Source organism: Schistocerca serialis, chromosome 5 (genome assembly GCF_023864345.2).
Source record: "Schistocerca serialis cubense isolate TAMUIC-IGC-003099 chromosome 5, iqSchSeri2.2, whole genome shotgun sequence".
Taxonomy (NCBI): Eukaryota; Metazoa; Arthropoda; class Insecta; order Orthoptera; family Acrididae; genus Schistocerca; species Schistocerca serialis.
The window spans coordinates 122085097-122104240 of record NC_064642.1 but is presented as its reverse complement, the minus strand read 5'-3'; the positions used below and the strand labels follow the sequence as shown (position 1 = coordinate 122104240).

Sequence of the window (19144 nt, the reverse complement as noted above, 5' to 3'; positions counted from 1 at the left end):
TGACCTCTTTCAGAATATCCACATTGAAAATGGAATCACTGACCACAGCACAGTTGTGGCAACAATGATCACCAAAGTACAACTAGAACAAGCAGAAAGATATATATGTTCAGTACATTAGATAAAAAAGCAGTAGTATCATGTCTGAATGAGGAACTTTGAATGAAAGCTTTGGATCAAGGTGGTCAAGTAGATGCATTATTTCTTGATTTCTGAAAAGCATTTCACTCACTCAGTACATCTACACTTACTGTTGAATGTACGATAAAATGGTGTAGCAAGACAAATCTGTGACTGGATTGAGGAGTTTTTGGTAGGGAGGACATAAAAGTTATCTCGGATGGAGAGTCATCGTCAGATGTAGACGTAACTTCAAGTGTGCCCCAGGGAAGTGTGTTGGGTCCCTTGCTGTTCATAATGTATATTAAGTGATCTTGTGGAATACAGTAACCTCAGATTTTTTCAGATGATGCAGTTATCTATAATGAAGTACTGCCAAACAGAAGCTGCATAAATATTCAGTCAGATCTTGATAAGAATTTAGAGTGGTGCCAAGATTGGAAACTTGCTTTAAATGTTGAAGAAAATATAGTATCCTATGATTTAATATCAATGAATCACAGTTTAAGTCTGTCAACTCATATAAATACCTGGTTGGAACACTTTGTACAGATATGAAACAGAATGAAAACTTCCTAGCAAATGAGAACTGTGTGCCGGACCGAGACTCAAACTCGCAACATCTGCCATTTGCAGGCAAGTGCTCTTGCCTGCGAAAGGCAAAGTTCCGAGTTTGAGTCTTGGTTCGGCACACAGTTTTAATCTGCCAGGAAGTTTCATACCAGCACACACTCCACTGCAGAGTGAAAATTTCATTCACGAGACAGAAAGATCACATAGGCTCAGTTGCAGGAAAAGCAGGTGGTAGATTTCAGTCTATTCACAGGATACTTGGGAAATGCATTCGGGCTACAAAGGAGAGTGACTCATGCAACCCATTTTACAATACTGCTCAAGTGTGCAGGACTTGTACCAAATGGGACTTACAGGTGATATTGAACATAAACAGAGAAGGGCAGCACAAATGGTCATAAATTTGTTTCACCAGTGGGAATGTGTCACAAAGATGCTGAAAAAAAAAAAAAAACTGAACTGACAGGTTTTTGAAGATAGACAAACTATACTGAGAAAACTTACTTGCAAAGTTTCAAGAACCATCTTTAGTTACAGACTATGTACATATGGGTACTACAACCCCCAATATATCACTTATACATGAATTGTGAGGAGATTAGATTCATTACAGCACGTACAGAGGCACTTAAACAATCATTCTATCCATGTGTCATACATATAGGAAGAAACTTAATAACTGGTACAATGGGGCATACCCTCCACCATGAACTTCAGAGTGATTTGTAGAGTACAGACGTAGATGAAATGTGATACATCTAACCAGGCGATACATTTCTATTAACCACAGTCTGATCTTGACAATCCCACGCCCACTGCAATCTTAACTCACAAAATCATTGGGCGGACATGGAAAAATATAAGGTTTATCTGCTGGTCACTTATGTCACTGTATTTCTCTGCTTGTGTACGGTATTATTACCAGTAACATTATCACCATTCATCTCTGCTCCACTATGTACTTTCCTTACTGCCAGTTGCATGCTCTGCCCCCACGCAGCAGCCATTCTCCCACTGAGCAGTGGTTGTAACGATTTTGCCTCAAGAGTGTAATTTAAATAATAGGAAGTCTTTCCTGGATGTATTTGTCTTGAAGAGTAGCTCCATATGGAACTGAAATGTGGATGATAAAAAGTACAAATAAGAGGAGATGAGATGCTTGGAAATGTGGGGGGATTATGGAAAAATGCTGAAAATTAGGTGGGTAGATAGGATACGATAACTAATGAAATTACCACAATATGGCTAGAAGAAGGGATAGGTGTACAGGACACATCCTGACATATCAAGTTACAGTTAACATATGGTGTGTGTGTGTGTGTGTGTGTGTGTGTTTGGGGAGGGGGGGGGGCAATTATTGTAAAGAGAGATCAAGGTTTGAATATAGTAAGAAGGTTCAAACTGATTTAGGTTGCAGTAGTTCTGCAGAGACCAAAAGACTTTCATAAGATACTCCAGGGTGGAGGGCTGCTTCAAACCAGTCTTCTAACTTAAGACTATATAACAACAAGACTTATTTCATTCCTTTTCCTATCCGATATAAGACTGGGTAAACAAAAACCTGGCAATGCCACTAATCAGTTAGCCTTTTAAAACAACAGCTGCAGCTATGTCAATTAAGGTCGCATTTATTGAAATGGTCTACATAACTAGACATCTATGTATTAAGTGAGAATATTACTCTTCAAATAGTTTAAAGCACTGAAATGAGCTTGAGCTGTTTGCCAAACTGTTGCTGAGCTATACGAAAAATGAAGCGGACTACACAAATCAGCTGGGGTATAACACTTCCCACAAAATACGCGGATATGTATGATGTTCTTGGTCCCTATTTAATCATACTGATTCATTTACTTTGAACGAATTTAATAGACTTATGTTATTTACAATGTGAGTTCTGGATGTAGACTGAGTGGAGCATAGAACAGGTTCAATATTTAAAGGAAAGCAGGAATGGTAACGCCAGTTCACAGATACCACAGATCCCCAATGCTGCAGAACTGCCATTCATTTACCAACTAATTAGTGAATGAGTATTTTTCAGTTCACTTTTAAGAAGTTTTGAAGATTTCTGTACTTAGTTTGTAAAACAAGCAGATTAAAATAACTCCTGTCTGAGATGGCAGCCACAGTACTATATCTTCACTCAGAGAAAGGTATTGCTGAGGTGGCATATGGGAGTAGCAGAATCACTAGAAACTGAAATTAGTTGACTGTCTCCAAATGCTTGCCAGCCACTATCAACTTCAGTTGGCATACAACACAGAGTATTATACACCTAGAACATCAATAAATAAAACTATTTTGAAATAAATTACAAAAACATTCAGCAGTCATTTATTTAACATGTCACTTCTGTTTTCACAAATGCAAAGCCACTAAAAACAGTTTGTCTGTTGATTCAGTTTGGCATCAAGCAGAGTGTGCTGGTACTGATTACCAACTTATGTCAGTCAATTTTCACTGATTCAACTATTACCATCAGTCAACTCGTCAAGAATCTTCTTCGAATTTGCATATGGTCAACAGCTGTAGGTTGTAGTTTGCTCTCAAGCCCATGACTGTTTTCACACAACATTCATTATAGTATCAGCACTGCAATAAAAACCAAGGAAAGTTTTTTATCAGTTTTTATTGACATGCCTTCTTACAAAAATATTAGATAATAAATAATAAAACATAAAGCAATATGTAGGAAGCGTGTCATTACCTGTTACCTTTGATGGACAGTCCTGTACAACTCTCATTAGAACTGACTCCCATGTCCAACGATTACAATTCTTCAACTGTTGTACAACATGACATTTATAATTCTGCAACTTGCACTATTAATGCATACAGAAAGTGCAAGACACACAAGTTCATATTTACACATTTACGTCAACACTTTCTGTAGTTATATCTTCTATCACTTTCAGAAATTTCAACCAGCAGCTTGATATTTCTAACTGTAGGCTATTGCACACATTTGTAAAATATGTAGTCTCTATAAATTGGTCTTTTGTTAACAGTTTTAATACTCATACACTTAAATAATTTAATCAACAAAATATCAAGGCACTGTCATGTATGACTGGTTCAAGAAGCTGATATCTTTTTACTACGATAATCGAATATATGAATAAATAGATCCCTATATAAAGTTTTTTCTGATGCAATTGTATTACAAAATAATTCCTAAATTATAAAAGAAAAATCTACTTACATCAACATGTACAAATTTTATAACAAACAGAGCCAATGAATCATTTTCATTCATCTTAAATAAAAACAGATCAAATATGCTCCAAGAATTATGAAAAAAATAGTAAATTAAAAAAAACAAGAAATATTTTACTTTGTCATTTTAGCGCCTATGTCTTAAGGTGCACAAATCTGAAGATATGGCATTTGTGATCTTTTGAAATTAACAACTAAAACATGTGTCAGTATTTTTCTACACAAATTGGTAATGTCAGTTTCTCAATGGAGAGGAGTATACATAAGACCATGGCACAGCCTGGCTTTACAAGCAACTCCCTATGCATATTATATTTTTCATCTCAGTCATGGAGATACGTTAAAACTCCAGGTTACATTAAAGTCACACAAACAAAAGAGCTATTTACAGTCCAATACATTGCAACTTGCCTTCATCTGGCTTACAGCTATATATTACCTAGCTATTGTACAAAAATAAGCTACTAAAATTTATAATACATGCAAGTCCAGACAAAATAACTGATGCACAAAAATATCTCTGCAGTACGCAGAGTTCATTTCAGCAATAAAAAAACAGCATCAGGCTTGAACTGAGAGTTGTGTCTTCACTACACAGTACAAACACAATTGACATAATCATTCTAAATCACCATCCTCATAGTCAAGTGAGATAAAATCATCAGCTCCAACATCTTCTGTGCTTCCAGAGGCAGAGGATGCAGTACAAGAATGTATTCTCCTCTTGTATGGCATAGAACTCACATCCACGGACACATTCAATTCGGGCAGCGTTGCGGACTCCCTGTAAAATTAATTTAAACGTAAACATTTTCTTCTCTCAATAAATATATGGAGGTTGTCCATGAAGGAAGTCAAAAATATGCTCTGTACGTAATGGTTTTAAGATAGTCCATACACAGTTATTTTATTCCTATTTTTAACTAAACAGCTAGCGACGTTCAGTAGCCATACGGAATGCTGCACTGAACTTCCAACAAGATCAAGCTCTTCCACGTTCTCCCATGAGTGTAAGACTATACCTCAAATGTACCTTCCCTTATCAGTGTTCGCTGTAGGGCCATTTCTTGAAAACTTAAACCAAGAAGGAATTTTCTTTCTGTAAGTGAAGGTCAGTATGTGTTAAATTTGAAGTAAAATGGACCTAACTCTGTGAAATTGTATAAACAACATGTGGAAACACTGTTACATATTTATTATTGTTATATTACTGCATGGTGACAATGATTACAGAACAGCAACGCCCTGTGCGAGATTAATGATTTAGTCAAGCAATTTTATCAAAGGCTCCTGGGAAGAAGGATACTGTGACAATAAGAGCAAATGAAGAATAGAGAAAAATTTTAGGAGAGATTTATGTACAAGACTATTTCAGACGCATATGAAATATTTAAAAAGGAAAACCCTGACAAGAAACTGGAGAAGTAAAAATCCTTTTCACTGTGACCAAAACTTGTCCTTCGAATCAGTGAAATACCTCACCACAGTTGCTTGTGTCACTATCATGAGAACATCAATTTGCTCTTGACTGTTCTATGTGGATATAAGGAGGATTTTCCTAAAATGTCATCAGAACTAATCCTACATTAGTATGCAATCCTGAAAATCATATCTCCATGTCAAACACATGTGGTAGTTGTGGTATCAGAAATCTGCTGTCACCTTAATTCCTTAACAGTTGATACAAATGACTTAGCACGGTTTGTTTGGAAAACTGTTACTGGAAAAACTGAAAAGTTCCGGAGGAAAACACTGTCTCTGAAGTATTTGAAGAACTTGTTGAAAAAATACCCCAGTTCTTAAAACACTGCTTCTTGGTAAGAACTCAGGGTACATATCTTCAAGACAACAAAGGTGCTGTAGATGGTAAAGCAATCTTAGTACAGATTGATTTCGCCAAAAACTACACAGCCAGATTTCAAATCAAAATTCAATCTGCATACTGGAACTCTCAACAGTTTACAAATCTTCAGATCAGTTGCCTGGATAAGTCCTGAAACGGTACAAAGCTATGCAACTGTTGGTTACGAAATATCACATGATAAATAGGCTGACTGCACATTCCTTCGAAGACTGATTTCTGTGATCAGGGAGAGGCATCAACAAAAAAAAAATTTTCAGACAGTGCTGCAAGCTACTTTAAACAGTGTTATTCTCTCTGTAATTTAACTCACCTTCAGGAAGAATTTGAAGTTCTGTTAAGATGGAACTTTCTAGCTACAGGTCATGGGAAGGACAGTGTTGATTGTGTTGGTGAGGAACTGAAGAGATTAGTAAGCATTCAGTATTAAGTGGAAGACATCTGGTTACCGATGCAGATTCATTTTACTAATGTGTCAAGAAAGTGTCAAAATCACTGGAGATGATATTTCGTTCTAAAGATGAAATGGATCAACAGAAACCACAATTTGATGCCAACGTTAAAGACATTAAAGTGATACCTGCACTCACTCTAAACACTACACTGAAATTGTATCCCCATATAATGTGACTGACAAAGAGCATGCTTTGTCCAAAAACATGTTTCAACTTTAATTTTATGATAGGCAAATGTGTCCAGATTGAAACACTGGAACTACATTCGAACATTCAAGTATGTGCTTTTATAGTGATGGAGTTTATGACAAAAAGACAGCTAAAAATGTCAGAGGACAAACCTTAAAACTTGACAATACTGAATGTGAAATCCGTTTTATGAGAAAAAACAACTCTGATCTCAAATTTGCACTCAAAAGCAATGAATGTCATCAGTTCCACTTTCTGACACATTGAAAGTACTTCCGGTTCCTGGTATTGATAATCGCCAGAGGTCTTCATTTCCTGGTGTAGACATCACTTATACATCATAATGTGAGTTCCGATAAAGAATACTGACACTGTGACACCAGTAATATAATTATTTTATATAAGTTTTCATTTGGTATCCGTCCCTTTCTGTCACACTGTCACCTTCCACCACACAAACAAAAAACGACAACAAAAAAACCAATGATTTCCGTATAATTCTCCATACATTAATACTTCATATGTAGCTATTAATTACTGAAATCACGAGACAGCGCATTTCTATAGTTTCATAGAACTTCAGAGATGTTTTAACTCAGACAAAAATTTCATTTTGTATGACTCCCTTTCCGTCACAGGAGTAGTATTTCAAATTTTTAGTTCAGTTAACAAGATATTTTACCTTTTACACTTCTTGTATCAGCCTTAGGATTGAAGTTATCTGTTAAGAACAAAAGATTTATAATGTGTTTTAAGTGTTATTTTTGTAACAATACAGAAGGGAAAAAAAAACCATCCAAATGTCCCATACCGTCACACGGAAAGGCCCTGTAACACCATTAGCTGGATAACACAAAATCTTCGTAACTACAACCATTAAAATGTACTGTGATCTGTTGCAAATGTGATGTATACAGATAAAGCATATAGAAAAGTAACACAATGCAGATTGGTAAAACCACTGACATTAAAGAACACTCATTTAATCTTTACCATCAAGAAGTAAGAATCCTCATATATAAAGGACAAAATTTGAATACCAATAATGGAAAACTAAATGGTAAATGGAAGGTCAAAACATGTCTTTATGAGAACATTACACAGAAATGATTGAATTTAACAGGTACATACATATGACGGCAAGTTAATATCCTACTTTAGAAACAGTAAATGTGGAAGTGGCATTGTACACAAAAACTGAAGTCAAGTCCCAGACTCTACCGGTTAGCAATATAGTGTTGAAGAGCTCTCAAAGTGATTTCAGAAATTTTTTCAGCACCCAACTCATTGATGGTACGTTTCCACGTATACCACCAAACTGACCATTTCATATTTGTATGCAACTTTTTGACGAGTAACCAAACCAATTTCTTCAAGTTTTTTTAGTGGTAGTTTTGTGTGCGCTTTCTGCTTCGATTGTTGAATTACTTGTAGCGTTACAGAAATAACAAGTCAGTCATTGAGTATTGTGTCCAAACAAGGAATAGTCTGGCTTTCAGAAAATCCAAAAGGATACCATCTGCTCAACTGAAATCAAATTATTGTAACCATTCAGATTTAATGACCTACGGAACCTTAATCTCTAAGACATGGTTGAGGTGTGTGTTCACTAGTTGGCTCTGGGAATAGCATCAACAGTGGAGCATTGGAATCTATTTCCATTCAACTGATCATCTTATGGAGAGCAACAAGAGTTTTTGTTCCCTCTTGTGCTGCTAACTAGTTTGCCTGTTTGTACCTGGTTATTTTCAAGTTACCTCTGACAAAAGTAATGTTAACCAGTACTAAGCAGAGTGTAAATTGTCTACTTGGATGTGATTAATGCCACTATATACTTCCAAACACTAGTTGAGGAATAAATATTTTATATGCAGCTTAAAATTATTTGCTTGAAAAAACAAAACAAAAAAAGTCATAACAATGGGAAGGACTATACTGTTAAACTGGCAACTGGATTTAACACACTCATACCATCACAGTGGTTGCTCCTTGAAGTGAATGTTAAGTATGTGATCTCTTCTACTACATGATCTTTGGTTAATGTTGTGCACTGAGAGCCTGATATTTAATCTTCCTCAAAAATTAGTAAGATAATTTTGCAACAGAAACTCCAAAACAATAACACACGCATCCATTAACAGTATTTAGCATTTTAAGAGATATTTTAAGAAATTTTTTAAGGTTATCCTTTTTGTATTGAGACAGATAATAAGAATCATTTCAAGATACCCTACAAAATAAAACAAGAATTTGAAAACCAGATCAAGTTCAATAGCAGCATTCTTTTCAGGAAGGGAAACAAATAATCTTCCTTGAACAGATTTAAATTTAAACAAAAACGTAATGGAGTCTTCGACTGAACTGTTAATTCACTGCTCACTACATCAGCTTGAAAAAACACAGCTACTGAACTTTGCCAAAGTTACTAAGTTGTAACCAGCAAAGTCAACTGAACAGGTTGGGGAAGTCAATATCAAAATGTTATTTCCAGGCAATTCACAAGGACAAAGCAAAATATCAATAATCAGTACACAAATTGTTGTGCAGGGATAACTGCAGCTGAGATTGGGAAAAACAGGTCGTAAATATAGATCCTCTCAGATGATTGTCAAACACTGTAATCATCAAATGTTTATTGCACATGGAAATAGTCACACACTGAGTTTCAAAACTCATTTCTTAAAAAATGATTTCTACCCACAGCCTAAGTTAATACAGGGAATGACCCATAGCAATTTGTTACTATTTTAAGAAGTAGATTAGGTGATACATACATACTTTATTTTACACTCTTGTGCATACAGCAATATACTAAGCTTAAGACCAGGAAACTGAATAGTGCGAAATAGTGAGCCAGTAACTGTGGCTGAACAACAACTTAATACAAATGTAAAAAAGAAAGGAACTGTAGTTATGATGGTGGTGGTGGTGGTGGTGGTTTGTGGGGCGGCACTCAACATCGTGGTCATCAGTGCCCATACAAGTTCCCAAACTTCCCTTTTCCAGTCTCGCCATGTCTCGAATGATGATGAGATGATGATGACAATACAGGTGATGAAAGGGAAAGCCACACCATACTTGGCAGGGTGCAACACAAATAAACCAGGAATGTGCTGAACTGAAGCTTGCCAATAACACAGAATGTGTTTGGCAACTGTGTGATCATTGAGTTACTTCTCAGATGGCACATAATTATGCAGCAAAATTTACTTGATATTATATTGTCATTTGAACTGAATAATATGAGTGATTTTCACTGAAAATCTGACATAAGGTTATCAGTTTATGAGTTTGATTCCAGTAAGATCATTCCACACAGAAATTGATGCATTTTTGCAGAAGTTTATTGAACATAAAATGTAAAAGAGAAATTAATCATCAATAGTTTATTCTCCAACACTGTCCAAAACAGTCTCATTATGCTCAGGTAGTTAACCAACTCCACGCTTGCAGGAACATATTGGTTCTGAATTAAAAATGTCATCGAGACAAATTTTAAGGCCCCCCAGAAAGAGGACTTCTTGATGGTTAATCGATAAGGAAAGGCTAGCATTTGAGATTTGAGGGCATAAGATCAGGAGAATAAGTGTGTAAGGGATGACTAACCCAAACGAACTCCTGGATACTTTTGTTTTTGAAACCAGCACAGTGCGTTGTCATAAAGCAACAACACCTGCTGCAGTTTTGTTAAGTCATTTTTCTTACACAGCAACTGAAAAAGGTCTCAGCTGTTGGCAATAAATACCAGCTGCTGTGGATATACACCTGGGGAGGAGTTTGTGGTGTACAAAACCTTCTTGAGCCACCAAATGCAAATTATATTATCTGCAGACACTGCCCTTTGCTTGGGAAGATGTCTTTTGTTAGAGTTCGGCCATTTCTTCCAAAAAAACTTTAATATTAAGGCACCATAGTTTGTCACTACTAACAATATTGCACAGGAATACTCAATGAATGAACAGTGACTTTAAAGAAGAACGCAGTAATAGTCGCCACTTTGATTTTTGTTGCTTTTAATTAGAGCATGCAATACCTCTACATGCAACTTATGAATCTGCCTACTGAAAGGAAATGTCACACAAAGGTTGAATAGTTACTGTTATTCATCGAACAGTCACATTCATTATTAAAGTTTTTAATTCCTAAACAAAATAATATTCAATACGCCCCTTATCTTTTCATATAATCTGACCCTCCTTCATACAGATTATAACAAGATTTTTGATGATAAGTACTGTAGCTACTGACAACATTCCTATAGACACATCAAGATTGGTAAACAAAACTGTGTATATACTTGAAGTTAAACTGTAAGGTTAATGAATGAAAACTGAATTTACGGTTAATAAAAGAAATATGAACTGTATTAACAGAGTGGAAAGATGTACACAATACACTCGCCATCAGTGATAAATTATTCTGTAAGTAACCCACAATTCCCAAAACAAGTATTTCGAAACTAGTTCAAATGTAAGTATTTGTAGGGATACAGTGATACACTGTGACTGCTGCTAAACATAGCAGTTCCTTTTCATAGCAGATCTTTTCAACACAGTGCCATTTGTAATATTGGCTGAAAAACGTCACATGTGATGGTTCGCTGCCATCTGCTGCTTGTATGCGGGGCACTTAAGAAAAATCAGTGGTCTTCCTGTGTATTTATGGGAAAACAGCTATCAGAGTTCCTCACAGAGACATGAGATTCTCTGATAGTCCCCTGCAAAGTTGCCTGAGACCTAGCATTTGCAGGATACCTAAATGACAACACATTTCAGTTATGATTAGGCTGAAACAACTGTAACCTGTACAGCTGTTCACACTGACATTTTTGGCAATACATTACTTTTAAATGTGATATTTGTCAAAAATAGGGAAAAAATTATTTAAAAAATAACCTTAAATGATAGTTAAAAGCCTGAGATGAGAAATATACAGCTTTAGAAAAAAAAAAAAACATACCATCCTTAACCTAACATGTAAAATGTTTAGTGGAGAACGAAATGCTCAATCATTTCTTGAAACTTAAAACTCTGGGAGCACAGCTTATACAAATATTACAAGTGCTATCTGAAACTTACTTGTCATCAGGAGTAGGGTCCCAAGCATGTAACTGTTGTCTCCAGATTCTCACCATGCCGTCCCAGGCACGTCGGCTATATTTTACGTGCTTAGGTGGAGTCCGTGGATCCCTGTTGGTACGCTTCTCCCTAAAGAGAACAAAGAAACAGAATCAACGCTCAAGGATGTGCTTTCATTAACTGCTATAAAGTGAAACTTCCTGGCAGATTAAAACTGTGTGTCAAACCAGAACTCGAATCTGGGACACACGTCTTTCACAGTCACGTGCTCTACAAGGGAAAGTCATTTGCAAAGGCAAGGGATCAAAGGAACAGTCTGATAAATGGAGTGGAAGGACAGAGAAATGACGTCTAAGAAATGGTCATTCACTGTTCCCTTCAGGTCGGTCTCACTCCAGTTCAACCATTCTTGCTTCAATCTCGTTCTTTTCTGTGTGGTCACTCATTCCTCATTCAGAGTTTACTGTTCGTCATTCATTTGTGCTCCCTTTCATTTCCTTCTGGGTGGACTCCACAGCCTCAATAAATTTGAGGACATTATTCCACCAGGCTGCGTTTCACTCACTGTGTTCACCCTTTCTTGTTTAATTTTATTTTATTTTTTATTTACTCATCAAGTTCTGTAGGACCAAATTGAGGAGCAAATCTCCAAGGTCATGGAATGTGTCAGTACATGAACTTACAACATAAAAGTAATAACACATAAAAATAAATGTTCATGAACCTGAAAAAAAGTTGTCCATAAGTTTAAGTAAACACTATCAGAAATACAATAAGAATCAGCTTAATTTTTCAAGTAACTCCTCGACAGAATAGGAGTGACCCATGAGGAAACTCTTCAGTTTCGATTTGAAAGCGCATGGATTCCTGCTAAGATTTTTCAATTCGAGTGGCAGCTTATTGAAAATGGATGCAGCAGTATACTGCACACCTTTTTGCACAAGAGTTAAGGAAGTCCGATCCAAATGGAGGTTTGATTTCCGCCGAGAATTAACCAAGTGAAAGCTGCTTATTCTTGGGAATAAACTAATATTGGTAACAAGTAACGACAATAAGGAATATACATATTGAGAGGCCAATGTCAAAGTACCCAGACTCGTGAACAGAGGTCGACAAGAGGTTCGTGAACTCACACCACTTATTGCCCGAACTGCCCGTTTCTGAGCCAAAAATATCCTTCTGGAATGGGAAGAGTTACCCCAAAACATAATACCATACGACATAAGTCAATGAAAGTAAGCAAAGTAGGCCAATTTACTCGTCGAAGTATCACTCACTTTTGATACCGTTCAAATAGTAAAAATGGCAGTATTAAGTCTCTGAACAAGATCCTGAACATGGGCTTTCCATGACAGCTTACTATCTATCTGAACACCTAGAAATTTGAACTGCTCAGTTTCACTAATCATATGCCCGTTCCGTGAGATTAAAACGTCAGGTTTTGTTGAATTGTGTGTTAGAAACTGTAAAAACTGAGTCTTACTGTGATTTAATGTTATGTCCATTATAATTATCTGGGCTGTTATGCCGTGGTCGGTTGATGAATTTTGTTATTTAATGTTAGTTTATTTTCTACACGCCATGAACTGAGGTCATGTACTGCACTATTTGAAACCGAGTCAATGTTGCACACAACATCCTTTACTACCAAGCTAGTGTCATCAGCAAACAGAAATGTTTTAGAGTTACCCATAATACTAGAGGACATATCATTTATATAAAGAAGGAACAGGAGCGGCCCCAATACTGATCCCTGAGGCACCCCCAACTTGACAGTGCTCCGCCCAGATCCCACATCACAGCTGTTACCAACATTGTAAATAATGACCTTTTGCTGCCTGTTGATAAAGTAAGAGGTGAACCAATTGTGAGCTACTCCCCTTATTCCGTAATGGTCCAACTTCTGGAGCAATACTGTGAGATCAACACAGTCAAATGCCTTAGCCAAATCAAAAAATACGCCAAGCGTTCGAAACTTTTTGTTTAGCCCATCCAGTACCTCACAGAGAAAATAGAATATAGCGTTTTCAGTTGTTAAACCACTTATAAAGCCGGACTGTACATTTGATAGCAAACCGTGTGATATAAAATGATCAATTAACCTTACATATACAGCCTTTTCAATAACTTTTGCAAATACTGATGGCATAGAAATAGGTCTAAAATTATCTACAGTATCTCTTTCTACCTTTTTATAAAACGGCTTTACTAGTGAGTACTTTAATCGCTCAGGAAACTGACCATTCCTAAAGGAAAAATTACAAATATGGCTAAAGACAGGGCTAACATGTGCAGCACAATACTTTAATATTCTGCTAGACACTCCATCATAACCATGAGAGTCCTTAGTCTTCAGTGATTTAATTATTGACTCAATCTCCATCTTGTCTGTATCACAGAGGAGTATTTCAGACATCAATCTCGGAAAGACATTTGCTAAGAAATTTATATGATTTCCTCTAGAAACTAAATTTTTATTTAATTCACCAGCAATGCTCAAAATGATTTTAAATACTGTACATATATCTGATTTATCAGTAACAGAAATGTTATTACTGTGAACTGACGTTCTATCATCGATCTTGTGCTGCTGACCAGACACTTCCTTCACAACTGACCATATGGCTTTAATTTTATCCTGTGAATTAGCTATTCTATTTGCATACCAAATACTCTTTGCCTTGCTAATAACATTTTTAAGCACCTTACAATACTGTTTGTAATGGGCTACTGTAGCTTGATTGTGACTACTTCTAACATTTTTATATAATTCCCGCTTTGTTCTACGTTATATCCTTATCCCACTAGTCAGCCAACCAGGCTGTCCATTACTGCTAGTACCCCATTTAGAATGTTCTAATGGCAAGCAACTCTCAAAGAGCATGAGAAATGTGTTATGGAAAGCATTGTATTTATTATCTATATTATCGGCACTATAAACATCTTGCCACTCTTGTTCCTTGACAAGTTTTAAAAAACTCTCTATTGCTGTTGGATTAACTTTCCTACATAGTTTGTAATTAAATATGACATTGATTTGAGTACAAAAGCCTTTTAGTGTTAAAATTTGTGCATCATGGTCTGAAAGGCCATTCATCCTTTTACTAACAGAATGCCCATCTAGGAATGAAGAATGAATAAAAATATTGTCTATGACTGTGCTACTGTTGCCCTGCACCCTAGTTGGAATAAACACAGTTTGCATCAGATCATATGAATTTAGGAGATCTGCCAACATCCTTTTTCTTGCACAATCATATACAAAATTAATACTGAAGTCACCACATATAACTACGTTCTGGTACTTCCTACAAAGTGAATCAAGAACTCTCTCTAGCTTAAGCAAAAATGCTCTGAAGCCGGAGATAGGAGACCCATAAACAACAACAATTAAAAGTTTAGTTTCACTAAATTCAACTAATGCTGCACAACTTTCAAATATCTGTTCAGTGCAGTGTCGTGATATGTCTATGGACTCAAATGAAATACTATTTTTTACGTATAGAGCCACTCCCCACCCCACAAGGAACTCCTTGAGAAACAGCCAGCTAATCTGTAGCCTGAATTATCAAATTATTTAAGTGGTGCTCTGATATACCAATAATTTCAGAGTTAACATCTATTAGCAGTTCACTAACTTTATCTCTAATACCTCTTACATTTTGATGAAATATGCTAATTCCTTCTCTACTTGGAAACACTACATCCTCTGACGGTGAGCCCTTTGTTAGAGGAACTTCCTTTAAGCAGGTATACCTATCAGCTGACTTCAACGTAAAAAAGGTGCAGCTCTAACACCAACTACTACAGGAATTTTTCCATGAGTGACACCACTACCACCACCACCAACTACACTGTCACCTATAAGCTTAGCCAGCCTCCCCTTCCCATACCTATTGAGGTGCAGGCCATGCCTAGTGAAACCCCATCTACTGATGGACCCAACTGGCACCACTGAGATGTGATCCATGCCCTCCGCCATCAGTGCCCTCGCCAGCCCCACATTAACATGCCTAACAGCCGCATTAAGGTGAGGCCGATCATGACGCTGAAACAGTTGCACGAAATGCACATTAGCGCCACCAGTTTGAGTAGCTATCATAACCAAGTCACCACTGCCATCATATTCCCCGTCCCTATCGAGACTGTTCCCTGCTCCACCCACCATCACTACCTGATCCTCCTTCATAAAATTCTTACATTACTCCCCTATGCTTTCAGTCACCTGAGCCAACCCTGCACTAGGCTTCACAATGCTGGTGACCTGGTACTCACTCCCCAACACTTCCTGCAACTGCTGGCCCACATCTCTACCGTGGGAACTACCTAGCAGCAGAACCTTCTTTCTGCTAGGCTTTGCAACTAACCTAGGCCTCCTAATTGCTGAGGACTGCTGCAAGTTCCCTACATCTACAGCTACATGAGGCTCCTCTCCACTCAACTCTGACAGTTGGTCGTATCTATTGTATGTATGCAAAGTAAAACTGTCTGAATACCTCCTCTTCCTACTTCTTGCCAACTGCCAGTTCCCATTCCCCACCACCCTCCACCCTCCTCAGCCAATCTAGTTCCTCCTTTGGGCATTGTAACTGCACCTGAAGGGCGCAGATCTTACGCTCCTGCTCCTCTATTAACTTGCTTCTACTACAGATTCCACATTCCCAGGAGAGGATCTCCCTAAAATGACCACTGGCTACCCCACTGCATTCCCCCAATAAAAATACTTTGAACAAATCCCACACCGTAATCCACTACTCACAAACCTATGACAGAGCCCACACTTTTCATTCACGGTAAAATTTTACAGTTACTGAAAAAAAACTATAGTCTATGTTACCAAAGTTCAGTTACACCAGTAGAACTATTTAAGAACTAACAATAATGGTCTCGAAATTCTCTGCCTACTAAGAAAGCACCTACTTGTATTAATACTACTACGACACAGCCAATACCAATACCAGCAAAAATTCACAAAATTACTAGCTAAAACCAAAAAGTTAAAACGGCCACTGTAACACTAAGTGAAGTTTTATTTTACTAGAAAGAAAAATAAATGTTAGTTGAAAACTAAAGCACGAAATTTACTAAACGACTTCAACACAATGAAAACTCTAAAAAACACAGCGAGTGATTACAAAAGTTTATTAAGTCGTTATTTCGCCACAAACGGCATGCAACACCGCTGAAATCTATTAAATTTAATAATTGTATTACAGAGCACAAATAAGTTTGTCACTACTTAGCTTATAACCGCTACAGCTGCAGTGCACGCCGCAAAATGTAAACACACTACTGAGGCGCGAGGCTTAGACGAACGACGAAAGCACACTCACAAATAATAGACCACTCGAGTCAATAACACAGGAAGAAAGACTGAGATTAATGAAAATCCACTAATAAGTTACTTTTATGGCAAATATTTACACAAATAAATGTTAAAATAAGTAAATGAAGTCTAAAATTTATAAAATATTAACGAGCTATTTCAATAGCAGTGCAGCACACGTGACATCACACCTCAGCATCAATGGCTGGTAATTTATAACTTTGCTGTACTTACACATTGTATTAAAATTAACACACACACACACACACACACACACACACACACACACACACAGAGAGAGAGAGATAAATTTTGGTAATCCTTTCAAGGGATTACAGGGTAGTCAGACTACTTGGAGTCCATCATTCAACTCACAAATTTTAGTCTGAATTTCTAATACCACTTGAGTTTCACATATATACAATGTTTACTTAAGACGGGAGCTTTACAGAGTAGCCCTCTTCAAAATTCTTGATATTTTTTGGAAGTATGGTGGAGTTCTCAAAAAGACTTTGTAGTGATTCGGGAATTTCTGTGTAAATTCTAGAACCACTCAGCCTTCTACCATCTCGAACACACGATATTCTAGATATAAGTGTGGGATGGTAGAATCCTACCTACTGTGCATCACATGTTTGTGCATGCAGGTTTACAATCAGTCGCGGAAGAAAGTAGACGCGGCTGTTGAAGGGCACCAACAAGTAGGTGTCGGGCAATCCATAAATGTGGTAGTGATTGTGTACGGAAGAACCATGGAGTTTATATGCAACTCTGTGCATATTGTGTCACTGACTATTGTTATGCGAAACAAGAATAGTACTCTTGTAGACTCTTGACTGCCTCGTTACAGGCAAGATGTATTTTCAGACTCTTTTTCTGAAAGTCATGGTGTCCAAGCAGACTTTCTTTTGAATGTAAAACAATTTGTTTCTAAAGCACAACTGTACGAGAGACTTGCTGTAAGTTACATATTTTGTTGAAAGTGAGAATTTGTTATTGTGCTTGAAAGTCAAATACATCGTTGATTGACGAAAAGTAAAGTTTATATGTCTACTTTCACACTTTAAGTCGTCAAAGCATTAGAACGTGGCGACCTGTGTGAAAGGACCAAAAAAACATGAATTTTCAGTTGAAAATGAGAAAAAAAGTAGTTGTGTGTTGCCATAGCAACCAAACACAATAAGACAAGGGACTTACCCTGAGACATTGGAATATGTTCAAGTATCCTATGGAGCAAAATTTGAATGTAAAATGGTGAAGACTTGAAAAATTCACAACAATAAAAACAGCAAAGAAGATTTTGACGTATTTGTCTAAGAAGAAGTTCGACTAGAACACTTCAACCAAAACAATCCAGTGTGGGGAGTATACAGCTCTCACACACATTGCGGGGACGCAGACACGGAAACCAACCTACATCCGACGCTGCCGGCACCAGCTGCTGTTCACTGGTGCTCACCTGCCGCCACATCCGCTCACCAGCACAATGAGAATTCTACGCCAGGCGAGTGTGAAACAAAACTCTATTACTTTAGTACGAAGTGATACGCACTGTTGAGTGGAAGTTTATTGTGTGATTACAGTATTTAAAGTTAGTTTTAAAGACTTACAAGGGGTAAAGCATACAAGAGTATGGAAAACATACAACTGGTTGGAGAAACTCAAGACCCAGCTACAACAATGAAAGTTAGCAAAGAAATACCTGACTCGGCTGAGTTGGTAAATTTAATCAAAGCTCAGGGTTAGATTCTAAGTTCGGTAAATTCTCAGCTAAATCCTCAGAATGCGACTAAGTAAAGAACCAGGTCTGTTAAACGCCAAAGTCGACTCTCAAAGTAAAGAATTTAGTAATCTATGCTGTAAGTACAAAAAAAACGAAGTCATGGGTGCTTTGAAGACTGAGTTCAATGCTGTAAGTACTAAAGTAGAAACTTTAAAAATGGACATAAAGAACGAGTTGAGAAATTCTTTAATTACTCATATAAATCATATGTTTACCGACCTTAGAATCAGAATGATACCTTTCAGGATTTATTAAAAAGGTTATAACTTAACATTGAGAACAAATGTAATAATGCAGAATCAGAACTTATTGAACGGTTAGGATCTTTAGAAAATGTGTACAATATTAAGTATAATGATGTAAGGCATGGGTTGCACACTTTGCAAGAGAGTGTAGATAAGCAGAATGAGTTAATGCCAATCATTCAGTCACAAATTACAGGTGTCAATACACGGGTAGACAATGTAGAAAGGAATTTCAAAGAGAAAATAGCTAACTCTGATATTGTAAATGTAATTAGTTTTGAGGAACAATTTGGGG

General features: G+C 37.0%; 1 protein-coding gene across 2 annotated transcripts in view; it reads right to left on the bottom strand.

Annotated features, from left to right (window-relative positions):
- Window positions 1-3003: 3003 nt before the first annotated feature.
- Window positions 3004-19144, bottom strand: part of LOC126481414 (uncharacterized) — a 76103-nt gene continuing 59962 nt past the window's right edge. The window contains exons 4-6 of one of the 2 annotated variants that reach the window (XR_007587554.1): window positions 11496-11624; window positions 3404-4696; window positions 3004-3288 (exon numbers count right to left, since the gene is read on the bottom strand). Coding sequence is in view for 1 of the 2 variants with exons in the window: in XM_050105152.1 (XP_049961109.1) it covers window positions 4531-4696; window positions 11496-11624 (295 nt within the window). In the remaining variant the exon portion in view is untranslated. The other variant, XM_050105152.1, reaches the window with a different exon arrangement.